General features: G+C 54.1%; 6 protein-coding genes across 6 annotated transcripts; 2 read left to right on the top strand and 4 right to left on the bottom strand.

Moving 5' to 3' along the window:
* Positions 1-4: 4 nt before the first annotated feature.
* Positions 5-3,414, bottom strand: C8A04DRAFT_30375 (uncharacterized protein; the record flags this gene model as incomplete). Its single annotated transcript, XM_062781356.1, has 7 exons — positions 5-13; positions 64-1,453; positions 1,515-2,109; positions 2,330-2,413; positions 2,477-2,749; positions 2,820-3,012; positions 3,085-3,414. The coding sequence occupies 7 exons, from the start codon at positions 3,412-3,414 to the stop codon at positions 5-7; spliced, it is 2,874 nt and encodes a 957-aa protein (XP_062635344.1).
* Positions 3,415-7,962: 4,548 nt separating this feature from the next.
* C8A04DRAFT_38633 (uncharacterized protein) lies at positions 7,963-10,803 on the top strand (the record flags this gene model as incomplete). Its single annotated transcript, XM_062784290.1, has 7 exons — positions 7,963-8,165; positions 8,263-8,487; positions 8,569-8,835; positions 8,892-9,183; positions 9,232-10,297; positions 10,356-10,369; positions 10,459-10,803. 7 exons carry the CDS (start codon positions 7,963-7,965, stop codon positions 10,801-10,803), a joined length of 2,412 nt encoding a protein of 803 aa, XP_062635345.1.
* A 2,787-nt stretch (positions 10,804-13,590) lies between these two features.
* C8A04DRAFT_38634 (uncharacterized protein) lies at positions 13,591-14,547 on the top strand (the record flags this gene model as incomplete). The annotated part of the gene is made up of 3 exons (XM_062784291.1): positions 13,591-13,646; positions 13,754-13,843; positions 13,965-14,547. 3 exons carry the CDS (start codon positions 13,591-13,593, stop codon positions 14,545-14,547), a joined length of 729 nt encoding a protein of 242 aa, XP_062635346.1.
* A 1,175-nt stretch (positions 14,548-15,722) lies between these two features.
* Positions 15,723-17,522, bottom strand: C8A04DRAFT_30378 (putative Endothiapepsin precursor; the record flags this gene model as incomplete). The annotated part of the gene is made up of 4 exons (XM_062781357.1): positions 15,723-16,753; positions 16,863-16,978; positions 17,075-17,195; positions 17,294-17,522. 4 exons carry the CDS (start codon positions 17,520-17,522, stop codon positions 15,723-15,725), a joined length of 1,497 nt encoding a protein of 498 aa, XP_062635347.1.
* Positions 17,523-18,567: 1,045 nt separating this feature from the next.
* Positions 18,568-21,666, bottom strand: C8A04DRAFT_30379 (Hsp70 protein-domain-containing protein; the record flags this gene model as incomplete). Its single annotated transcript, XM_062781358.1, has 1 exon — positions 18,568-21,666. The coding sequence occupies one exon, from the start codon at positions 21,664-21,666 to the stop codon at positions 18,568-18,570; it is 3,099 nt and encodes a 1,032-aa protein (XP_062635348.1).
* Positions 21,667-22,671: 1,005 nt separating this feature from the next.
* C8A04DRAFT_13605 (P-loop containing nucleoside triphosphate hydrolase protein) lies at positions 22,672-25,137 on the bottom strand (the record flags this gene model as incomplete). The annotated part of the gene is made up of 1 exon (XM_062777777.1): positions 22,672-25,137. The coding sequence occupies one exon, from the start codon at positions 25,135-25,137 to the stop codon at positions 22,672-22,674; it is 2,466 nt and encodes an 821-aa protein (XP_062635349.1).
* Positions 25,138-25,587: the final 450 nt, after the last annotated feature.

The following is a 25,587-nucleotide window of genomic DNA, read 5'->3' on the forward strand; positions in this document are numbered from 1 at the left end:
CGTTCTACCGCTCCTATCCTTCACATCGATATCAGCCTTTCCCGTGGCGAGCAGCAGCCTGACAATGGCCTCATGGCGATTCCTAGCAGCCCATAATAGCGGCGTCCAGCCATTTATTTCCTTCGCGTCGATATCAGCCTTCCCAGTAGCAAGCAGCATGCTAGTAACGGCCTCATGGCCATTGCAAGCAGCCCACGATAACGGCGTCAGGCCAAATATATCGTCCTTCACGTCAATATCGACCTTGCCTGTAGCAAGCAGCAACCTGACAATGGCCTCATGGCGATTCCTAGCAGCCCATAATAGCGGCGTCTGGCCATTGTCATCCTTCACGTTAATATCGACCTTGCCCGTAGCGAGCAGCCGCTCAACAATCTCGAAATGGCCGCCCTCGGAAGCTTTCTGGAGAGCCACGGCTGTGGTATGAAGCGAGTAGTTACCTTCGAGAAGAACATCGAGCAATTCGATATCACCTTGACCTGCGAAACTCCACACAGTGTCACACGTGTTTAGTTCGGATATCCCGCCGCAACCCTCAATGAGACGTATGAGAGCGTAGTGGCGAGATTGTAAGCTCCAAGCTAGGAGGTCTGGGTCTAGGGCGTCGAACTCTTGCTGCTCCGGCCAGGGTCTCTTCGCCAGGTCGTGCCCACAAGTGATCATCCGATGCCACAAGTACCATGTCGCGGAATCCTTCCGAAACCTACTAGTATGTGAAATCCAGTATGTCGAGGCGTACTCAAGGAAAGGGTGAGACCGCTCCAGCCTTCTTCTGCTCCCCTCTCCATCCTCCCTGTTGTAGCTCGACAGAACTCTAACGACATCGACTTCTGCTTTGCTTTTCTGGTGTCTTGAGCTGAGGCTAAATCCTGGGATGGTACTTGGCACCTTGAAGTGGGGGGACAATGCCAATCTTGCCATTGCAACCGGATCCACCGGCTTTATTGGCTGTGGTCGTCGAGTTAGAGTCGTCTTGAATTCGTTGAAGTTGAGATACGTTACGCAGATCTCGCCGGCATGGTGATCAGCGTCTTGTAGGTTGAAGCGAAAGTCCCCGAATTGCGGTCCCGTTGGCCTCTCGATGATAAATTTGTGAACGGCCTGGTGGGCGAACTGTACCGTCTTCAGCTCTTCGTCAACATGGACCAGATTTTCACACCACGACGGCAGTTGATCAATGCCGTTGATGAGTCGCTCGGGCATTGAGTATAGTTGACCAATCTCGATGGATATGGCTTCTCGGATCTCATCTAGTGTTAGATATCGTTTCGCAATGGCGACCCAAGAAAAGACTTTTGCTGCGACCGAAGCATTCCGCCGAGATATTATCCTCAATAGGGCTCGACTAAATGTCTCTGTGAGGGTGCTTGGGAGGCAGCCGATGGCGTTGCGGATGTCGGCGTCACAATGCTGGGCACAGAGTTCGTTGATCAGGAAAGTGACCCAAAGAAACCTTCCCGCGTGATTAGTAAATCTGAAAGACTTGGGGAGGAGGTACCTGGCTGCCAACTCACATCCCGTCCGCATGATTCGTCAACGCTTCCTCGATGTCCGAAATGAGGGATTGGTCTCCAACAACAAGGTCTCGGTTGTCCACCCTTTCTTGAAGTGTCTCCTTGACGTAAGCAGCAATGTCGGTCTTTGCCTCCGCCGACGCCATAGATATACGCTCGATGCCCGGAAGCTTGTCTTGAAGTTCCCCGCTTAGGCTATCACGCCCTGCGAGGAATACCTTGGGGCCAAGTCCGGCCGCTGGTCCGAGGGATACGATGAAGTCGAGAAGGGAGCGTCGTTCTCTAGGTTCAAATTCATCCAAAGCGTCGATAAAGATGAAGAATCTTTCGGATTGGGCGAGTCTTTGCTGGAGAAGAACCGTTAATGCATCAATTCCGGCGGTCGGGTTCTGACGGATTTCCACCAGTTTAGCTTCCATTTCCTCGGACAGGGTCACTGGGTCGAGTGACTGCCTGATGATGGATCGTATGACGGTTTCCGCGCATAATGATTGTGGGTCATTGAATTGAGGAAAAAAGAACGTGACAATTTCATTAGAGTTGCCCTTGCATGCAAAAAGTTGCGTGATGGCGCTGGCACTAGAAGTTGGTATTTCTGTCAGTGTCAGTTCACGGTGGCTTGGAGTGCAATACTAGTACTTGCGCGAGAACCGTCTTGCCAGATCCAACTACGGGGTATCGTCAGAGGCAACCTCCATAAGTCAGTGGAAAGGGGGTTTGGTAGAACGCACTTTTCCCAGAACACCAGATCCAGCGACTTGGGCCGTTCTGCCATCGGGAAAACTCAGTTGTATGAAATATCCATTGTGCCGTACCACAGTGACGCTCCTTGCAAGCGCGCTTGAACGGAGGAAGATGGTCGTAGGAAGACAAGAAATCGAGCAGCTGGCGCCTCCGTTCTAGATCGCTCAATGTTAGGTGCAATGAGTCACGGACTGAGAGAAATGGAGGAACATCTATACCTGACCGACGCTTGTCTTCCTGTTGCAGCTGCCATCCTTTGATGGTTTCCAGGTCGTGTCCCGTCCGAGACAGTAAATCTCTGAGCTTGAGTCTGTGCCCAGACGCGGCCTCCCTTTCCTTCTTCTGGAGCTCTTGGTCTTGGAAATCGGCCTGGGCCTTAGCAAGGCCAATTTCTTCCCTGACCTCATCACCGCACCTCTGAATCATACCAATATCCGACTTGAATTCCTGCTCGAATGATTGCCAGAGAGCGTTCAGGAGCTGTGTTTTCCCTTGAACCGGTTAGCAATGGCAAGTTGTTGTGGAGGAACCTTCTTGAGACAGTGATCGGAAGTGACAAACAAGGTCGTTGGGCAGCCTCGACTATATGCTTGCAAAATTGGATGAGAGAGGCGTGGAAATTGCACAAGGCTGCCTGAAGCCGGACTGAGTTCGGGTACAGGACCTGGTATTCGGCGAACCGTGGACAATGCAACGCGAGACCCAGGAAGAGGTTCGAGCAGGCTTCATAGTAGGAAGTGAAATTGAGGACAATCTATCAAATCCCACTCAACTTAGCGGCAGCTCGTAACGGTTGGGCAGTTTCGACCATCTCTGCACAGCGTACCTGGATCGTAAGCTTGACGCTTCCCCATACTAGCGCGGCGATCTCTGGGTGTGACGAGACGAACGTGTCGATGACTGCAGAGAATTCTCGCACAGACTGAAGGACGGAATGCAGCCGGGTAGCGATGCTACGCCCGCGCCTGCGTTGACTTGAGTCAAGCTGCGCGGTGAACACGAGCACAGCATCGGCGTCGGGGATGGATTTGATGTTTTTAAGCTCCGTGCGTTGGTCCTCCGTCAGAATTCTCTGGAAATCATCAACCGCCTGATTGAGCTGCTTTGCGGGCGACAGTGAGACCCTAGAGGATTGAGATGCTACAGTCGAAACCATTGCGGTTATTGAGTTGTATAGATGTGAAAACAATGGCGAACAATATGTGCGTGCATTGAGGTCGTTTAGGTATTGGCGAGCCTTGTCAAGAAGCCGCTTATCATCAATCGAACACTCTCAAACTGCGTCTCGTGACCAAAGTTGGGCTCGTCCACGAGGGGCTCATCGGAGCGGGGTCGGGTGCCTGAGGCTGCGCCCAATCGCAGTAGTTACTCGTCCTGTGGCATAGCCGCCTTCGCCATTTTCTTGAAACGGACAGCATTAACACAGGAAAAGAGGCGCCCGTTTTTGGGTCATGAAATCCCCTGTTTTTTGGCCCGTATTCCCTGAAAATATAAGCTTGTGACCGCCAGATTAGTAGGTACTCAGGTCGGTGACGACTGGGGAATCCCCGGTGTTGTATGGTTTTGCCCTGTCCTCCTTTGAAAGACTAAAAGTCTTATCTTCCCGGGCTTATGTATGCTGGGGTAGTCTACACTCCAACAGACCTATCTTGTATTAATTAGTAGGTGCCTAGCTTGGCAATGTTGGGGGGCCGGTGAAGAGGCGGTCGGTGGCGCGGTCGTAGAAGCTGCCGCTGGTGTCGTGGTGGATGAAGAACTCGAGGAAGTGGTCGGAGCAGGGCGCGGCAGATCCATTTTATCTCGACCTGGTGGTAGCGTGACTAAGGACAACTAAGGTACGGAGTACATACATATGACCTTTTTCCGGGCCTGGGGTTTCCGGATCTCATGACATCCCGTCCCCAGTGAACCTGGCCCAAGGCCTTGGGTCCATGCCTGTAAATAGGCCTGCTCCTTCTGTTACTAGGTACCCAAGCCCAAAATTAAAAATGAGTTCACCCGCCCCTTAGTCGGTCCTTTCCTTCCTGAAACGGCACACCTTACCTTATCAAGTCGACATTCAATTACACATGTACATCATATCATACACACAAGGAAGGGGCGGGGGCGGGGGCGTGCGCAGATTCCTACAACCCCCCCCCCACCCTTTTGTTTTTCTTCTTCTCATCCCTTCTACCAATCTCTTGCCCTCCAGGGATGAACTCTAATAATCCCTACATTCAACCGTCCCAAGAGGAGGGTGGAAATGCCGAAACCAAGGTCGCGCGAAGAGAACACCCCGTCAATATTCTAGTTGAGGGCCAAGGGGGTTGAGAAGCAGAGCACGAAGAAAATACGAGGATGTATCTCGCTAGCTAATTTACCTGATGGATCTCATAACATATCTCTTGCGGTCTCCTGTGGAAACTTCGATCGAGTTAAGGGGGCTGGGAATGAAAGTGGCCCACAGGGAACAGGATACGACAGAGGCGCCAAGGTGGGATATTTATCTCGCCAGCTCCATGTTTCCCCCATTACACCATCACAGCAGGTCGCGTACAGAATCGAAACTACCGTCTCGTTTTGGTCGCAAACGTCACACTTGTTAACGACACAACACAATTCATGACAAATCCACCCTAGTCTCGTAGTGGCTTGCTTTCTGACGCCCCTCCTTGAAGGTCAGTGATGAGAGGAATTGCTTGCTCACGGGGGCTTCAAGGTTCGAAACACACGTGATATGCCCGCGCTAACATCTAGCGCTGGGCTGGCATGGATGACTTTCTATATTGTACAAGTAGTAATTAGTAGTCGCCGGAAAGGGGTTCTCTAGCTCGGCAACCTGTGCATGTCGACGCTTTTCGGTTGTGGTTAGGGGTTATCTTTCTGTTTTCATCTCCTTTTAATCTTTACACGGTGCCATTCCACTATATTCTCCCGGGGTTGTATCGTTGTACGTTTATGCCTGCTAGCTGTACAGCCTTTCGCCGTTACTCGAGGCGTCCAGCTAATTGTTTTGTGAATAGACAAGGACCCCGATGATGTTAAGCTCCGATCCTTACCCATTTCTCTGGGCATTTCTGGAAAGATTCAACAATGCACATTACTAACGCAAACACGGTCTTACGACGTCAACTATAGTACAGGCTACAGTCCACACGAACATAGCGCCAAGACTGCCAGATCGCCAAGTTCCGTATGGCGAACCTGGATAAACAGAGCTGGCTCTGCAAGGGTTCCAACGAACGCACTCATCGGCGGTTTGAGGGTCGGTCAAGCTAAAATATTTACCTCAAATGTTTAAGCAAGTGTTTCGGGTATCTGGTGAGAATGTGGGTGAATTGCTGACTGGAGAGGTTCCTGAGTCCTCCAGAACAAGTGACTAACTACCCCTTATATACTATTCTGATTCCTTTGTCCTGATTTCCCCTTTTTCTTGATGACCACATGATTATTCCCCTGATCCCGCGACCACTCCCTCGTGCCTGTCCCCCCTGGGACAGCGCTCCTCTGAGTCTGGGTCACCCTAACCCTAACCCTAACCCTAACCCCAAGCGGGGCTGCAGCGCTGGGCAGTTCTGCGCCCCTTATGCATATCATTCCCTTTGTGGAAAGACAAGGGGGGCTCCCATGTCATTCCACACATGGTTAGCACTACTTAGGGGGCTTGACATGACCACCCTCTTCACCATCACAAGGGACTTTTCATGAGGCTAGCAGGGAGAAAACAGTGATGGATCTCAAGTAACTGGCAAATGGCTTACATCCCAGATTAACTACTTGTCATGGCACACAAATCAGGCGTCTAATATCTCAAAGGCGGTTATGGGCCAAATCCATGATTCCATTCCATGATGCTCGTCCTAATGACTGATAATTATTCAAGACGCTGCAGCTCGCAGGACATCGGAACCAATCCCAGACCTCTCATGACATGACTAATGAGGACGAACAGAGCTATTGACGGAGGTCAAGCTCAGCGATAGCGCTTGGCGGGTTGGTGACGACACTGTAATATTAATCCACCGATCAAGTCAGCAAGTGTTTTGGGTTGGGGGTGGGGTCGGTGAGAGAAGGAAACCGCCGCTGGAGGCAGGAAGGCTCAACTTACGTTTCATCCGAGAATTGCGAGCCAGTTCCACATACGTCGTGGACTTTGGTCTTGTTCATGTCCTGGGTATTGGGTGTCATAACCGAGTTGCTGACAACAGAGTTGTGATGAGAAGGCACGCAAGTGAGAGGACACATGCGCGGCTTGGGAGAGCCACTCCTTGCGTGGGTGCTCCAATTATCGGGGTTGCTTCTACTCAGTGGCTTAGACTTAGAGAAGGTCCATATGGGAGTGACATAAGCCGTATGTCCATTGTGGAGGTTTGTAAAGGGGAACTCCTGCAACCAGAGGAGAATAGGAATGGGAAAAAAACCCGACGCCAGCACGAGTATGCATGCTTCCAAGCATAATGGTCAGGAACTGGTAGCGGAAAGGAAGGGGATAGGTACGGCATACAGAAAGGGCAGGATGGGAGGACGGGCACCGACGAGATTAGGGCGTAAGTATCATAAGGAACAATATCACCTACCCACTGGGCATGACGGAGGTGCGTTAGGCGGGTTGAGAGACAGGGTTTGAGTCGTAAGGAATATTCGGACAATGGAAATGATGAAGGAGATTGGGGCAAGAAACGGACAAAAAGCTCAGGTAATTGCATGATGAGTCGATGACTTTATAGCAGAAGACTGTCACGGCCACTGGGACAAAAGCTGGTTGCTGGCGATGCGAGCGGCGAGCTGGCTGACCCGATGGCCAAATCACCGCGACGGCGTGGCCAGGTCGGCACGTCCAGTCTACTTCCGGGAAGAGTACCCTGACATGGTATACGGTGCTGAAATTACGGCTTGCTACCTAGATGTTGGTCCTTGTTACATACCTGTGCTGTCCAATGTACCCGGGGGGGAGAGGCTCAGGAGGCGCCGAGGCGGGGCGTGGGTGACCCCTTCTAGCACTGCTCGATACCTTCTCTCCTACTGTGGTAGGGGTTCTTGGCTGTGGTTGCGAATCTGCTTTTCTGGCGGAGTAGGATACACTTTTTATCGACAGTCAATTGGCTACCTGCGTTTTGTCAACCGGGGTGTCAAAAAGGAGGTGCGCATCCTCCACTGCGGCTCGATCTGGCCCCGCAAGTGGGAGACAGAAGAAACCAGACAGCGAAGGTTACCCACTTGCCCCGGTGAGGAAGCATCTTGCATGATGAATTCAGTTAATTGGCTACCTGCGTTTTGTCAACCAGCGCCAAGAAGGAGAGAGACATGCACAATGCGGCATGATGCAAGTTCGAGAATAAGGATGCGGACATCCCAACACAAAACGCAGCGAGCCAATCAAATGCAATCCGGCACGCCAAACTTGGGAGAAAAAGGCCCAAATGGGAAGCGATCCCCAGGCGTTACAGGAACACAAGTACGAATAGTTAGTCAGAACGCAAGTCTTCGCGAAGTAGGCGTCTGAAGTGCCTCAGCCTTTGAGTGCCTTGTCTTGCTTGTCCCAGCAACGCTCCGCCAAGCCCCGCCGCAGGTGACAGGTTGTCCGCGCCCCATTGTGTAACTGTGCTCGCCTTACTGCCGGCCTGTTGCTATAAAACATGTCAGGTACGTGTTCAATCCAGCTCTCTGGAGTCTCTTGAGCAGGCTGCCTTGCATCCGTGTCCTACCCGCCCTCCCCCCCAACATGTCTTCCATCATGAGCATCAACGATTTGTTTCCTCGTTCTCCCGATGACAAATTCCTCAACGTCCCGTACAACGAGAGGTGGGAGCATCTCAAACCCATCATTGTCAAGCTGTACATGGGCAAATACGAGCCCAATGGGAAGCCGATGACGATGGGCAAGGTCGCTGTCTTCATGAGGGACCATTACTCCTTCCACGCTGCGTATGTGTCACTCAAATCCACCGATATGGCTGCGACCCTGCGAGAGAGCGCAAAGGCCGAACTTGACTGGACTCGCTGACCGTGTTTCACGTCGTAGAGAGACGCAGTATCGATATCACTTGAGCAAATGGGGTGTCCGCAGACGTACCCACGGTGCTGAGAAAGAAGAGATTACGGCTGCCCTGGGCAGGAGGACTCATTCGAGCATGAGCACATCTGATGTTACCCTCGACCCGGACAAGGCAGTCGACAAGAAACAGATGAAGAGATATTTGAAGGATCAAATCCGGCATCATAAAGCAGAGGTCGGGTTGCCGGGCGTGTAAGTTTGGTCTTATTTTTCTGTGTCGGACAGGGTATATTCGTGCTGCCGTAAACTAAGTTCCCAACCAACGTCCGTCAGGCTGTCGTCGTGGAACCTCCCATATGCCGCATACTCCAAAGGCCTTGGCAAAACATCCGGCCAGCCTTCTCCATTCGGAGGAACAGCCGCCACCCCGACCTACCTGAGCATCCAGAGCCCTGAAGCCGCTACACCGGGACACGCCGCAGCCGGCCCCTCGCCGACCATGCAGCTGATCCGCCAGAAGGCTGCCCGGGACAAGGCGAACCTTTTTTTGCAGGGACGCCACTTCGATCTTCTGGCGAGCTGTGGGAAAGAAGACCGCATGTAAGGGAGCACACCGTATTGTGGGTGCGATGGGCTGTTCGCTGACTCCCTTCTAGCACGGTGACAAGTTATCTCCACGACTTCTATATGCATTCCTTTGTCGTCGCAAAGTACTGGGGACGAGGACCTCGAATAGACCAGTGGACTCCGGGTCTGGTGGCCGCCCTGACACTTAGCTCGTTTGATGATGCTAGTCCATCGAGCCTCGCGTCTGCCATGTCCCCAGGTGTGGCTCCGGGTGGACCAGACTGGCTCAACGGCCCCACGCAGCTCTGTCGATGGTCAATTCATGTCCGCTCGGTTGGCTACGACCCGATTCCGGAAAAAGACATCGATGCCCCGGATAACGTCTTTATAGAGAATCCTCGTTCGTGGACGGAATGGTCGACGGAGGAGCTAGCACACCCCTCCGCCTCGTTTGAAGAATCGATGCAAAAGTCCATCACCAACAACACATTTTCCCTCACACCCCCCGACAGCATACCCATCTCCACCGAGTTGATATCACAGTCATTGCAAGAGGATCCGGAGCTCCTACGGGTGGATGCCTGGAAAGTTGCAATCATGGCCGGCAACGTCGATTTGCTGTACAGCCTCTTTGACAAGGCTGGGATTCCGCATAAAATTGATGAGATCTACCCCTTACACCTGGCAGCAACCTTCCTGGATGGTGGCAATACTTGTTGCAGTATGGTCGCGGCGCTTTCTGCGATACTCGGTTATGATCATCTCTTCTTCAACGGTCGTGACGATCTAGGTCATACAGTGCTAGACAAGCTCATGATCACCGTCCTCCGTTCGCACACGAGCGTCCGTCCGGAGCTTGCCAGCGCGCGTTTCAACCCTCCACACCGCTTTCCCGGAGAAGAAAAGGACGTCTGTGGCAGGTGGGATGCCGATTCCCCGGCCGTCCGCGCCCTCTTCCGGCATGGGTACGCACGCATTCCGACCAGCTGGAAACACGCCTTTTGCCACACTGCTGCGCAGGCTGTCTGTCACAGCGTAATAGCTACTATGGCCTCGCCCGCCTCCCCCCGGATTGACAGCTTGAGCGGGTTGTTTGTTCGACGTTGTACCAACTGCGGGCTGGAGCTCAAGATGGGACCGCTTCATGCGCTCGTTGTGGTGACCTTCTATCTTGCGCACCGGGGAATGCCCGGGGAGACGCTCTTCGGCTCGCTGGCCATCCTCGTCTGTCTGTTGAGTCTCGGCGCCTCCGCTTCGCTGAAGGCGGCCATGTCAGTGGGGGATATTCTTGGGAGTCCCGAGATATCAGGGAGATGCTGTCATAAGCCCATAGACGCTTATGATCTGATGCAGGAGGTGCCGCACGAACTCGTCGCCAAATGGAGTACCGACTGCCAGACGGGATGGGCGTGCATTCAGCAAGTCCTCCTCCTAGCTAAAGATGACGGAGACCGCAATTCGCGACAAGATAGCGGTGGAGAGCATGAGTCTGCGAGTGATGACGAATCTGATCAAGATTCAGACACTGATTGGGACGAATGTTCTCACGACAGCCGTCAACGAAGCCGTGACTGTGGCCTCGGTTTCGAAGATGTTTCGGCGCATAGCGAGTGGCTAAACTTGCCGTGTGGGAATCCGAAACTCGGCCTCCTTTAGGCAACCATTCAGGTTGAGCTCCTCACCTATCGCAGGATCCACACTCTAGATCCTTGGACCTCTGACAACTTTTCGATGGCCTCGCTCAAAACTTGGTTGGAAGGGGATTCGTTGGAATTTGGCACTCCCTTAGTGGAAAACAACATGATGCGGAATCACTCGCCTTGCGGATGGTTCTACGACAATTACGACAATGACTTCCTCTGTCCCGTTGCCGAAGACGTGTGCAAGGATCATTTCATGAACATGGACGTCTATAACAGGGCTACGTTTTTGAATCGGCCGGGCTTGGCCCAATCTTGGCTAGAAATCGTCCCCCCCGACGACCCCCTAGCCATGGAATAACCCTCAAGGTGTGGGTGCAGGCGCAAATTTGTTATGGTTTTGACCCAGAATTGTATACCCTTGATGTCTGTGGATAATTTGGATAGTTGTTATACTGCCACTTCCAGGCTATAGGTAAGACATTCCGCCCCTTCTCAAGCGGTTGCAGCAGCGACGACCGTTACTGCTGCAGTGATTGTTGAGGTATGGTATGTAGCTCTCAGCATCCTCCGCGCGGCGACGGTATTGGGCCAACCAGTTGCTGTCCTCAGTATCGCAACAGCTATCTCAGAGAGTCAAAAGCGCTGGAGGGTTCGAACAATGCCGGGGCCGCTGCACTATGCGCTAGTCGCTTCTGTGTTGCCCAGTTTAGGCTGCTGTCGGTAGATATAGAGTTGGTTATTAGCGTTAGAAAAGGACGCAAATTGTTTTCTGAACTGATTCGGCTTCACTTTTAAGATATTACAGCTTCAGGTCAGCAATGTGAAGACGGTGGCTTATTACTACGACGTTCCAAGCCTAAAGGCGTACGTAATGAGTTTGGAGACTCGAGGAATGCACAGTAGAAAATTTGAAGAAGCTCTGCTGGAATTTGATGCTAAATTTGGGCCATCAAAGCCTAGGCTAACTCAACACAGCGGTCGTTGCTTAAAGAGACGACACACGTCAGTGAGCAAAAGCCCACCTTGCCATAAACACAGCCTTGAAGCCTACACTTCGTCCCCGCTAATGGTTGATCCATTCTGGGTCCAAGGCAAGAGACAACATCTCGCAAACTGCCTAAGCAATCAGCAAACCCGATGCCTAGACGATGACCTGGTTATCGTAGGATATGTTCGAGTCAGACCGAACAGTCTCGAGATGCCTTGAGCCATAGCCTCCAGCGGTACGCAGAATGCAGACTGTTTTGCCTCTGAACGTGTCATCCAGGGATTCTCATCGGACTGATTCTCCCGACAGGTTCGGTGGCCGTTGAATGCTGAGCAGCCTGAGCTGATTCGTAAGGATAAGGTAAGGCGTGTCATCTCCGGCTTCTAGCTGGGATGGTTGCCGATGTCATGGCCGAGTTAGGGGTGCCTGTTGTCTATCTAAACTTGATACTAACACTAAATAGCCTTTCCACTCTTCTTCCGACACATATTAGTAGACCGAAGCGGGCGATGATGCGGCTGTGCGGGTGGATCGGCATCTCAGTGAAGCCGATGCGACTAACGTGATCTACATTGGTCAAGGCGACTCGCGCCGCAGGTGGCAGTCAAGGACTGAAAGCGGATCGTTGTAGTCCCGACAATGATGTCGCTCGATCAATACATTCTAGGATGGTAAGATGGTTGCTTGACGATGGCTTTGTCGTCGAGAACACTTTAACCCTAACCCTAACGCTAAAGGCGGCTCGGGGTGGGACTTGACAGGACTGCTGTATCACCAACCCAGGTTTTTATGTCTCTGTGCTTCGTGACACTGGTAACAAGTGGTTCACGTTGTCCTTGATCATGACGAGAGCGATGTGTGCTCGTTGTTTCACTTCCCTTCGCTTGGCATGGATTTGACATCCGAATGCGCGCTTCTTGTAGTGCATGTACCCTCCTGGACGACAGAGCATGCCCGTATAGAGTAGTGTTAGGGTTAGGGTCAGCAAATTACAAGCAAAATTGTCGCACATGCTTGCTTTTCTCACCAGAAAACGCCTTCCAAGGCCGCCTTGCTGCGTTCGTTGCGTCGATTTTCGGGTCATCTTCCTTTCGCCGGAGCGCAGCATACGCAAACGACGGGGACAGGCAACAAGAAATGAAGTCATTCCGTCCTGCCGTCAAGTTGCCAACGCCTCATCTCTCACGCGATGGCCACACGAAGGTGTGAGATTTGGATCATCTCAGGGATCCCACCACAAAGCGACCGTGGCGTCCCCGCAACAACCGCATTTAGCGGCAGATCTGGGCTCGCTTCGCCGACAAGGCCATGCTTGCCCGACGAAAATGACGGAACTCGGATGCTGTCGTGCAGGCTCCTTGTCATGCTGACTTGCTGGCGTCAGTTGCCGAAAAAATACATACCCAGTTATTATCAGGGTCTGCGGCGAGGCAGAACAAATGCGAGAGAACGCACGTGGATCGGTCGTGGAGAGAAGGATAGCAGTGTGCGCTCATGTGCAGCCTCAAATGACACACGACCACCTGAACAGGACGAATGGGGGTTCGGTGAACTGCTTAGAAGCCCATTCAGCCTAGTGACTGCCAGGCTTCTCGTCAAGCTTGAGAGCCTGGTGAACCACTAGCCCCTGAGAGTCACCTTGTTTGGGTCACGCTGTTGCAACGTGTGCCGAGGGGCAGCCGTTGCCCAGTGTGGTTGTGGCCGCATGGCAAATGTCCATGCGATGGGATTCGCATGCGTGGTGGACAAGCTTGAACCTCTGCCCGTGCAGCCCCTGAATCAAGGGCCCGCACACCATCCCTGAACAGGTCAAGCCGCCCGTCCCCCAGGCTGGCTGTCAGGAGCACAGCGGCCCCGCAGGTCACACACCGTGGCGCTAGGAGCGATTCCGGCTGCCAGCCCGCTGGCGAACCTCCTCCAGCCATTTGATGAACATTTCGCATTTGATAAGACCATCTCCCCAAACCCACCCTCCCCCTCGAGCCCTTGCTTCTGCTCCTGCTTTCTTGCAATTCACAACTCTACTCTCACAACAACGCACCGCGCACCACTACTTCAGATCGCACCCAGCCCACAAAGCATAGCATAGCTACCCACGACGTAGTCGCCTTGCTTTCTCTCCACCTAACCCCCCAACCACCCACCGCAACCATGACCATGACCGACGAAGAGCTCGACCGCGAGTGGAAGCCCAGCGCCCGGCGCCCGCAATCGTGCGTCTTTTCGCCCTACTTGATTTTATTCATTCTTTCGGCCAACATGGGATGTTCCTACACGACACGAGAGCTGGAGCATGCTAACCTTTCATTAACTCGCGCAGCACCGTCGCCCAAATGTTCTCCCAAGAGCTGATGGACATCTTCCGCATCGACAACAGTGTCGCAGATCTCGACGAGCAGGTAGACAAGCGGTCAGTTTCCCCGCCGATGCACCGCTAACAGCCGGGTTGTCGCCGCAATAGCCAACCGCAAAGCCCCCTCGGAAAGCCACGCAAACAAAATGCTGATCTATTCCCTGGTGCCACGCTGCAGGAAGCAACAAATCAACTCACAGAACTCGGAGCTGGAGGCGCTCGAAGCCCGCATCCGCGAGATGGAGGCCCGACTCAAGGGCCAAGGCCCCAGCAACAACAACAACACCAACCCCAACTCGAGCAGCGCAGCAGCAGCAGCGAGCAGCTCTAGCGCACCAGCACCCCCTGCAAAGGCCTACCCCGCTCAGCAACAGCAAGACAAGTACGCCGGCAGCCGTCCGGGCACCGCGCGCCAGGGTCAACAGGCTGTCCCAGGGGCACTCCCGCCCACGCCCGCAGGGAGCGAAGGTGAATTTGAAGAGCTTTCCATTTCCGACACCAATCGAGCGGCCGTCGTCCCCCGACCATCAGGAGCTTCTCGATCGCATTCGCGCGCAAAAGTATCTGGCGCTGGGACCGGGGCTGAGGCCAGGACCGAATCTGTCCCCGACGTGCACCCCTCGTCCGCGCGAACCAACGAATCCCTGCTACTGATCCCGGGGGACGACGCTCGCTCGATCAAGTCCGTATCCGAGACCGCAAGTTTTGCTGACTATGTTATTGTCCCCAACCCAGACGGCGACCGCGAGCGGGACATCTAGGATCCAATTCCCTCGGCCATCTCAGACGATTAACCGCTCTTCTCGCTTGTTCTTGCCTTTCCCGCTACCTATCGGCTACAACACCGGAGGCTTGTGGGATTCTTTGTTTTACCCCTCTCGATTTCCAGCAGCATGCAGTCATACCAGCAAACAATCGCAAGATACTACGGATACAGCAGCGCGCAGCTAAACGAGCACGACACGATGACTTGACTTTCTATACCCACTTACTTTAGACCTTCTTAATTCTCGACGCCGCCAACCGCGCTACGCACAATTCGCCAGCTTCTCAAGTCGCTCGCTCACTCACCCCGATCCTCTCCTCGCTTCGGACAGTCACGCAGGATCCTTCTCTTAGAAATTCACGACATCAGTCTTCCCTTTCTGAATTTCTTTTATACGGAACCAAGAGACTTGTCTGCGTGTCTCACGACCACATGTGGGACCCATCAATCGCTTCAACCATTCAACCCTCACAACCCATCCATCAAAGAGGGCAAATCCCGGAGCCACGCTCCCCGGCCCGCTGCCCTTTTTACCACTTTATTCTCACTCTTTCACGGGTATTTCTTCAAAGTCCAAGAATAAGAATCACTCAAATCATGCATGGCGTTTTATCGAATTTAATTTTCCAGTATTCATCAGTTTCACTCATTTTATAGGCGGCGGATCATAGCGGTGGTAGGGGAGGAGGGGGGGAGGGGGGAGGCCCGTTCAGGATGGAAGAAGGGTTGGGCTGGGTCTTGAAACCCGATGCCGGGGGGTCGGTTCTCAAGAGTCGGTGTTTGTTTAGCGGCGAACGCCGAATGTACATAGCACATATAATCTCATCTGGGAGCTGGCAATGTATTTCCGATACCTGAAAGCAGTTCTTTTTCTTTTCCTGTTTGTCATGTGGTTGCAATGCATTACAGCTCTCATTTTGATCTAAGTACTTGGTGTGCAATGGGTGTGTCTCATGGAAATGAAAGGCCAACTCATGGGCCGTTGAATTATGCCGCAGAATCAGCCGCGGTAGCTTTGCTCAGATCCACCAGCCCGTGCATCAAACGCAACGCACCTCTATCCTCAGCCGTGTAAACCGTCCCAACGCAAAGCGAAATAGCCAGTCCGTCACCCATGATTCTTGCGCCCCCATAGATCCCCACAGATCAAATCCCAATCCCTCCTGCAACTCACCAAATTCCGGATTCACCCAAATCCTTTGGAGCGAACCCAACTCGGCCCTGTCCGACGTCAAAGACGGCGTACACTGTCTTGAGAAAGACGGCGCCGAAAATTCCAAAGTCGTCGCTTGGCCACTCTTGTAGGCCGCCCATGCAACTCTCAGGGTCATCCCACATGGTTGAGTAATTGAGATACGCGCCGGGGATCTTGGCTATGAAGGGGGTTGAGGTGATTTCGTTGGGTGGGAAAGTTATGATGAGGGGTGGAAGGTGGCCCCCTTTGTCGCCAGTTCCTTTCCCATGCATATCCGCCGTCATATTCCAGCCCTCACCACCGGCGTGGTGCCCACCTTCGCCGGAAGGGCTGGTGCTGTTTAGCTGGCAAGGAAATGTCCAGAGCCCGCCAAAGGCCCCCTTCTGGGCACCTGGGACGGCATCGTAATACGCCTTTACCTTATCGGGGGTTACGAGAATGAGGGTTGTGCCGGTGTCGATGATTGCACGAGGAGGATCGGGCTCGGAGTCTGAGCCGTCTTCGTCGTCTAAATCAGGGTCCGATTCTGAGGAAGAATTTGACTCCGAGGGCGACCCGGTATCCCAGCCATCGCCTCCTATCCGATGTCCCTCTTGCTGTCCGCCTACATGCATTCCAGTGTACGAAACTTCCCAGAATTTGCTCGCGTCGAATAGTGGTGTATACCAGATGTCAGTGCCCTCAAGGACCCTGCCCTTGTCAGTATACCCAAATGTATATGCCCCTTCCGCCTCAAACTCAGATGAGTAGTGCTTCAAGTCGACCGTGAACACAGGCTCTCCTAACTGGGAAAGCAAGACGGACAGGAAGGCCGGCTGCTTCGGGGAGGCATTGCTATTAAGGGAGCATGAGAGGCCGAGGATGCCGGCGAGAATTGGATCAGAAGAGAGAGAGGCCGAGGTCGAGAGGGCGGATTCAATAGTGCTGTTTAGGACGGTAAGGGAGCTGTTGGGGCCGAGAGTGACAGTGTCGTGATAGAGGGTGCCGTATGCCGAGCTCCCGTCACCTGGTGGTTGTGTCAGTTGGTGATGCATGTAAGTTAAGATGTTGTTGGATATGTCGCTTTCTTTCTTGTAGGAGGTGATCACAACAGAGAAAGTAAAATAAAGGCTTACCGTAGGCAATGGACCAGCTACCGTTCTCGATCCTCTGGGCTGTCGTCGACTCTTCAATCTTGAATACTGTTCTGTTACTGGGCGTCGCCTCGCGTGTTTCGGATGTGTACATCCATCTATCTACCCGGTTAACATCATGCCCCTGACAAGTTCACAGAACGCACAACGTTGTGAACTTATTTGTACAAGTAAGGACCAAAGGGAGATCTTACAAGTCGGCGGACCCTGTGTCCAAATCCAACCACAACCACTGTGGCGGTGTACCAACCCCAACTCTGCTTAAATACTCGCGGTCTTGAAGTACTGAGTCAACGGCGATATCTCCGGTTCCGCCTATAATTGACAATAAGTAAGCCCAAGCACGCATATGAGCCGCGCCATATCTCAGTCTCAAGCAAACCAAATGGGTCAATAATGCAAGAGCGGCATACCATGGCCTGGAGGGGTGCTCATCACCGCCAGTGCCTTTTCGAGCTCAACAGGCACAGGCGCGCCCCATTTTCGAAGCGCCTGCGCGTAGGCAGCTGGGCCATTGGGTTTGTAAGACGGGTTACGATCGACCTTGACATCGAGGGTGGGATTGATGACAGCTCCGGTCAAGGACGGGAGAGTCAGGAATAGGAGGATTGAAGAGAGAACGGAAGAGCGCGACCGCGCCATGATTAGAGGAGAGGTCAGAGGAGAAGTAGAGAGTCGGGGTGGTTTGTTTAGTTAGAAGTGGGTGAAGAAGTGTGTGAAGATGTGATTGAAAACGTGAATTTTCGCAAAGGGAAAAGGAAAAGAAAAGCCCTAGCCCTTACGAACATGGGGAATCACTTGTTTGATAACAGCAGGCACGACCTTGGGACGCAACAATGCCTAGGGAGGTGGTAAACAACTGGCAGGAACGGAACGCCTCGGATAAACTCAGCCAACGCGTTCCTTCGGAGTATTTTGATATGGACTTCACGGGATCAACAACCGTACATGGGACACCCTGAATTTCCTAGTAGGTGCTGACCTTGCGCGTCCTATCAAAGGTACAATGCCCCTTGCAATACCCAAATCCCATGAAGCTGACCAACGGGTAGCGGTCACTACTCCGGGGGAGGGGGGGGGGAGCTTTGTCCAGGATATGACAAACAGCAGTTGACTTTTTACTGGAGAAACTGCCTCTATACCGTGAAATAATGCTGTCAAATACATCCTGCAAAATATAAGCTGTCGCAATGCACTTTGTTTACCCTCTACCAGAGAATCCTGTGCCAGGATGATCGTCGAAGGAGCTCCCATCGTAATCGCACAACCCAACACACGGACCCCTCAACAACGCACACAGACCTTAATCACAGACACATAACTTCAAACAACCCATGTAATTACCTGATTATTGTAAGTTTGGTTGGCAGCCGGCCGGCTTCAAGGCTTCCCTCGCAATTGCGGCCCCTCAGGAATGAACAATTCCTTGCCCAACACCCAGCACGAGAGCTTTTTATACCACTGCAACGACACTTCCGTGCAGACCTGAGGAACAATGCCAGCGAGGACTTCAGGCACAGCGATGACTTGACGCACATATGGGGACGGTGGTTGTAGAGTTTGTGAAATATGTTCAGAACCTGCTCTTCTCAGTCACAGTTCCACTGATAGTTCGACTTGTACTGATCTAGTCTATTGTAAATATACAATACTTGTATCACACCACACACCCTACCAGACACCCAAACTATAGCTCATCATGTGTCTCCTGCTTCTCTTCCACAGCCTCACCCTTTGGCTGCTCTTGCTGTTGCTGCTGCTCCTCCGCCTGCTGCTTCTCCTCAGCCTCCTTCATAAACCCCTTCAACAACTCCTCCAGCTCCTCCTGCGTCGGCATCTTGCCATCCTCCCCAGGCTGGATCTTAACCGTCTGCCCGGGCTTGGCCGCGCTCTCTGTACCGCTCGCCTTGGCCTTCTTGCCCGCCTTCTTCTTCTCCGTCTTCTTATCGCTCTTCTTCCCCTTCTTCTCAAAGTTCTTCACTCCCTTCAGCGCCAGGTCCATGCCGACCTTGTCTAATTTCTCCCGCCGCTCCTTCAAGTCCTTGACCAGGAGGATCGGGTCGTCCGTCGCGCCCAGTTTCTCCTGGGCGGGGATCTTCTCCTCGAGCCAAGCGGTGATGGCCTCATAGGCGTCCTCGCTCGCCTTCAGGTCCTCGAGGGTGTAGAGCGGGGGCACGGGGCCGCGATCGGCGAGGACATCGTCCATGGCGGTGGAGGCTTGGGTGGTGGTGACTCCGTCGTCGTCTTCAAGACCGTCAAAGTCCCCTGAAGGGGTCGGGGGCGCGGTGGTTTCTAACGACGGCTCAGCGGTGGACGAGGAAGCGGAAGCAGACGCGGACGAGTGCCAGGCCTCGTACTCGTCAATTCTGTTCTTGATGTCGATGATGAAGTCTTTGGTCGCCTTGAGCGCATCTTGCAGTCCCTTGAGAAGCTCGGGACGTTTGGTGGCTTCCTCGAGACGCTTCTCAATAGGAGCCGCGAGGCCCTGCAGCTCCTTAAGCCTGGCCTTGAGCTCCTCCCTGGGTGCATCGGCGCCGTCATCGTAGAGCCAGTCACTGGCCTCGCTGGTCTTTTGCTGCAGCGTCTCGCGCTCGGCCTCGGTGGAGTAGGAGATGAAGTCCTCCTTGTCAAGCAGCTCGCGGACCTTGTAAGTGTAGGCCTCGAGCTGGTTGAGCGCCTCCTCGCGCAGCCTCCGGGTCTTATCCGAGGCCTCAAACGCCTTGAGGCGGTCCTTGAGGGAGGTGAGGCCCGCCTTGGTTAACTGAGGAACACCGGCTTTCTCAAGGGTGAACTGGACGGGGATGACAACAAGCTCCTTCTTGGGGGTAGCCTTGGTGTCGGCGGATTCCGAAGCAGAAGCCTCAGAGGCGGTGCCTGTCGATGTGGAAGCGGTGGCACTCTCCGTTGCGGATGAGCTCTCGGTTTCGGTCACAGTCTCGGTCTCAATCTCCTCCGCCGCCTCGTCGTCGCTAAGTGGCTGTTGCTCCTTCTTGCCAAAGCCAAACAGGTTCTTGACCCCGTCAACGAAGCCCTCCTTGGATTCGGCCTCACACTCCACGCTGACGTTGAGAACATCCACCTCACCGTTCTCGGAAGCGAGGCGGGCGCTAAGCTTGAGCTTGATCTCTTCCTTGTCGCACTTGTGCTTCTCAACCAGCTCAGCCACAGATGCGGTCAGGTTCTTGGTAGTCAACACCTTGGTTTCGGCATCAACCAAGCCGGCATCCGATGCAGACGCGGGTACGTTCTGGTAGAAAGTTACCACAAAGTCGTCGCGGTTGGTAAAGGTAATCTCCTTCGCAGCTGCGCCCAGGTGCGATGTGGCAGTCCACAGACGCTGCTGCTTCTCCTTGCCCTCGTCCGTCTTCCATTTGATGCCAGCGGGGTACGCAGCGCTCTCGCCAACACGGATCTCCTTGACCCGGAAGCTGGGGCTGAGCTCAGCAGCGCGGAAGCCGGCGCCAAACACCGCGGCCTCGTCCGAGTTGACGTTGGTGCGCAGCCTGTCAGCGCCAAACACCTTCTCGAGTTCCTTCTGTACAAACGGCGTACGGGTGGCGCCGCCGTGGAGGATGACGGAGTCAAGATCCTTGAGCTCGATACCCGAGGCGGTGAGCGCGTTCTGGACAGCCACAGCCACACGCTCGGCGTGCGTCGTGGCCATCTCCTCAAAGTCGGCACGGGTGACCTTGTACTTGAAGTCAACGTCGTCGTACAGGCCCTCGAAGCTGGCCTGGGTGTTTTGGTTGGCGCTGAGAACGTGGCGGATCCGCTCGGCCTCCTTGGTCAGCTTGGCGATGGTCCGGCCATGGGCCTTGACGGCGTCGGCCTCGACCGCAGCCGACTTGGCCTTGGGCGAGGAGGCAAACTGCGCGATCATGTCATCCACGATTAGATAGTTGAGCGCGTCGCCACCAAGGGTCCGGTCCCAGCCGCTGCCCACGACCTGCACATCCTGCACGGTCTTGTTGAACTTGCCGACGTCCTTGACCGTCCGGCTCTGGAACCGCAGCACGGTGGCCTTGGTCGAGCCAGCGCCCATATCGAAGACCATGTGGTGCTCAGGCTTCCCACCCTCGTTGATGTTGGGAAACTGACGGCTCGTAGCGTAATGCAGGCCGACAGCCACACCGTCACTGATCAGAGACAACACCTTGAGCCCAGCCAACTCGGCAGCCAATTCCACCGCGCGCTTCTCCTCAACTGTGTAGTAAACCGGAACCGTGAGCACAGCCGAACGCACAGAGCTGCCCGACCCAGCCAGTTCCTCGGCATTCGCCCGAATACTCTGCAGCTCCATAGCCAACAGCTCTTCCACCAGCCAAGCTTCCTCTTCCGCCGTAAACGCCCCAGCACTCTGGAACGCCGCCGTGCCCTTGAGCTCATGCGTCACGACCTTCAACGCCGGGTGACGGCTCGCGTATTCTTTCACCTCAGCACTGTCCGCGGGCAAGCCCAGCAGCGCCTTCAGGTTCGGGTAGACATCGCCGGGGAACCGGGGCGCCAGGGCCATGGCATCGGAGCCATAGGCGCGTTCGGGAAAGGCGCCCTGCTTGGGGCCGCCGGGGGTCGGCTTGAAGGTGACGGCGGAGATCTCCTTGCGGCGCGAGTCCTTGGTCAGGACAATCTCGAGCGGGATGCCGGGCTTGACCAGCGCTGCCTTGATGTATTCGGTGCCGAGGTCGATGCCGACAACGGCGGAGACGGCGAGGACTTGTGGGGCGAGGAAGAGGAAGAAGGCTAAGAGCCGGGCGAGGGGCGTGAGGTTTGGTTGGTGGCGCGCCATCGTGGGCGAGGGGCTGTGGTGGTGGCGCGCAGTCGCGGGCGGTTGTCGATGTCGGTGTCTAGGGTTGAGGTGTTGGCTAAACGCCCCGGTGAGCAATGTTGGGCGTGGGAGTTAATGGACGTCAATCCCCCGCCAGATCAACCGAATAACTTGGTATGTACTTCGTACCCGAGAACTTAACAAGCAGAAAGAGCAAGAAAAGGACTCCTAAATGCCCAAATAGGGGGGTAAAGGAGAAAATAAGGTTAAATCTGGCCTCGAGCAGCCATTGAACACAGCGTGGCCTCAATTGCGGATGGGGTCATGGACAAGGCCACAACTCGTGCGGTTCTTCAACTTTCTTTTGGAAGCAAGGGCCCAAGCTGCAAGCTGTTCTCTGCAAAAGGACAACTGGTGCGATGATCGGACCCCTGCTGCATCAGTGCTGCGCCAAGCCTTACAGGCGATCTAGCCAATGAATGTCGAGTATTTGCAGCGGATTCGGCGATTGATGCTCACATTCCGAGTCATGATTGGCTGGGGCTTGAGTCGGTGGGGCGTTTAGCTAAGAGCCAAGTATTTACACTTGGCGAAACGACAACAACTCGATGCCCCTCAGAGCAAGAAAAGAAGAGAAGCCGAGGGAAAAGGGCAAACGAAAAGGAAAATAGAATAAGCACGAAAGGAATAGAAGAGAGAAAAAAGTTTAAAATGATAGGAATGAAGACAGATAAAAACACAAGAGAATACAAGTGTAGGATAAATTAGAATAAAACCAACAACCTTTCTCTTGTACGTATTAAAAGTTACAGAACCGCCTACATTTGTTCTTAGAACTTTTAAGATCAGTTTAGTTAGTGAACTAGAGCACCATGGCGTGATTTCATCACTACTCTAATCTTGAGGACAAAGATCCTCAAGACCGCTAAACACACAATTAGGGCACATTAATCCACGACCATTCCCCTCATGGCCCAATCATCCGAAAGTTCAGTACCTAGGTACATTAACGTTAAGAGTCCCCATCTACCTCCTCCCCTCCCCACCAACAGCCTCTCTCCTCAGAACCTCCAACGCCCTCTCATACTCCTCCACCTTCTCCTCCCCAAAGCCTCCCTCACCCACCACATTCACCCTCTCCACCGTCCCTTCCCTCCCAATACTGGTCACCGCCCCATTCCCTTCACCAGCAAACTCCCTCCAAAACCGTCTCGCCTCAGCATGTTCCACCAATGTCCAGGCACAACCCTTCCGCCCGGCACGCGCCGTCCGCCCAACACGGTGGACATACGATGTCTCGGTGACCGGCAGGTCGTAGTTGATGACGTGCTCAAGGTTGAGCAGGTCGATGCCGCGCGAGACCAGGTCGGAGGCGACGAGGATGCGGAGTTGACTGGAGGGGGAGGCGAAGGCGCGTAGAGTACGGGCGCGGCGGGAGGTTTTGGTTGAGGAGGTGAGGGTGCCGATGAGGGGTGCGAGATCGGGAGCGAGAAGAGCGAGGAGGCGGGAAAGGCGAAGGGCAGATTCGTTGGATTTTGTGAAAATGAGGGCGGTGGTGGGGAATTTAGGGGGTCTGCTGTTAATTTTGGTCGGCGCGCTGGCCGCGGTGCGTTTGGCGTTTGATTCGTCTTCGGAGGAGGACGACGACTCGGAATCTGAGTCTGATGCTGATAGATCCGAATCGGTTTCAGATTCGGACTCTGATGAGGATGAGCCCGACTCATCTGTATCAGATTCCATGGACTCCGGCGCTTCCTGACTGACCGGTGCAATATGCTTGCTTCGTAGTAGTTCAACCAGGTACAGAGGCTTGAGACTCGGATCCCGGACCTTGACGCCGTACTCTTTGAGGAGCGGAGGCAGGTTTTGCTCGCCAGCCTTAGTGCCTTCAACCACCACTAGCTTCGGCCTGAACAATTTCAAGCCGTTCAGCAAACTCAGATCCCGAGTCATCGTCGCACTAAGGATAACTTTCCGAACGCCCGACTTGTTAGAAGTGGGAAAGTCGCGAGCCCCTGGTCTGGTGTTGCTCAGCGGCCCCATCACTGTGTCCAACCATTTCTGGAAATCTTGTGCCAGCAACTTATCCGCCTCGTCAACAACTAACCATCGGACGTAATCAAGGGAAAATCCAGGAGTTTTGGTGATGTGTTCCACCAGCCGACCAGGAGTGCAGATCAGAATGTCTACCTTAGACACGTGGGTGATGACATGGTGAGGCAGGGGCTCCGTTGGGTTCAACTCAAAGCCATCGTCCTCCTCGTCTGAATCCTCCACCATGGTAAGCCGGTCCCGTTTTTGAATGGACTTTTCGTAACCAGCGGGGTCGTAGCGTTGCTCTATGCCCATAATGGTGGACTGCTCGTCCCTAAACACCCTATTCCCGATAGCCGTGCCGACCTTGACCCTCTTGCCTCCGTTGAGAGCAAAGGCGGGCGCGCATGCCTCACAGGCAAGCTGAACTTGTTGCACCAAATCTCTCGTCGGCAGCACGATCAGGCCCCGCAGCCTCGTGATGCGGCTTTGGCTGACGTCGTGAACCATCGGGAGGACGTAGGACAGGGTTTTCCCGGAGCCAGTAGGTGCGGCGACTACCACGTCCCCTTGCCTGTCAGGAGACGGTAGTAGTAGGGGCAAGACCGCTGTCTGTACCGCGAACGCACCCCCAAATCCCTTGGATTCAAGGACTTTAGACGACTCCGCAGAGATCCCCAATTTGGTAAACGGCCGTGTGATACCCGGGCCCACGCGGACCGGGGAAGCAAGCCATGGCGGGAGTGTTTCATATGTGAGTTTCGACTCGTCGAATATCACGGGCTCGGGTTGGGGCAGAGGCTCGAGCCCGTGCTCCTCCGCAGGTTCCGACTCTTCCTCGTCGGAATCCTCGACTCCCTCCTTAACCTGCAAGGCTTTTTGCACCTTTTCAAACACTCCCTTATGCCTCTGCCGGATACTGTCGTCCTCGGCGTCAAACATTGAGGTATCGCCGTCCCTATCTATCGTCTTCTTTTTCTTCTTCTTATCGCGCTTCGGTCTTTTTTCCGCTGAGTTTGGCACGGGTTCCGCGTCGGCGTCTGGTAGTACATCACCATTGGCCGCGGGTTGAGTTTCTGGTACTGTATTCTCCTCGGCGGTCACAGTCTTCTCGCGTTGACGTGACTTAGACTCCTCCCCAGCCCCGTGTTCGGTCACATCCTTGCCCCTCTTCGACTTGGTCTTTTTGGACTTCTTGTTTTCCCCACACCCCGGCAATTCTTCGTCTAGCGTTCGAGCCCGCTTGCTGTGATCGATTGGTGGGAGATCGGCGTCGTTGAAGACAATTCGTTGTGGTTGCGGGGGCGCAGATGGGGCCGGTTCTGCTGGGGCTTGGCCAGGAATGTAGCGAGAGTAAGGTTGCGCAGCGGAGAAGTTGGCTACGGGAGCAGCTGGTTGGGTTTGTGATTGGTCGACGGTTGGCCTTCCCTTGGTGGGAGGAATATACCGGTTGTACATTCCGAAGGTTGGGACCAAGTTCCTTCAGTGGGGGCTGCGATCGTGGAAGTGAAGCTAGGTTGAATGTTCGCTCTTGCAAACGGGCATCTCGACCAAAAAAAAGTTCTGGCGATCCAGGATTCAGCACTTCTTGCCGGCAGAAAGTGGGGACTTTGTGGGTGGGGCGCGTCCCTCCTTCAGGTTTCATCCAGATTTGGCAGGCGGTGTCCCTGACTCCCATGGGCAGCATCTTGCTCGGGGCTGGGCGGTGTCTCTTTTGAACACCTACCTATCGTCATGGATCCGTACCGCTGTTGTGAATGATTGAGGAAAAGAATAGAAAAGCCCGAATCGGTCGTGACTACTTCGTAGTTACTTCGTAACGTTATCCAGTTACGACCCAAACAGTTCAGTCATACCCCAGGGGTGGTCGCATCAGAGTACCCGTCGAGTTGTCACTGCCCCGAAGTC

The sequence above is a fragment of the Dichotomopilus funicola genome (genome assembly GCF_033296635.1).
Source record: "Dichotomopilus funicola strain CBS 141.50 unplaced genomic scaffold C8A04scaffold_50, whole genome shotgun sequence".
Taxonomy (NCBI): domain Eukaryota; kingdom Fungi; phylum Ascomycota; class Sordariomycetes; order Sordariales; family Chaetomiaceae; genus Dichotomopilus; species Dichotomopilus funicola.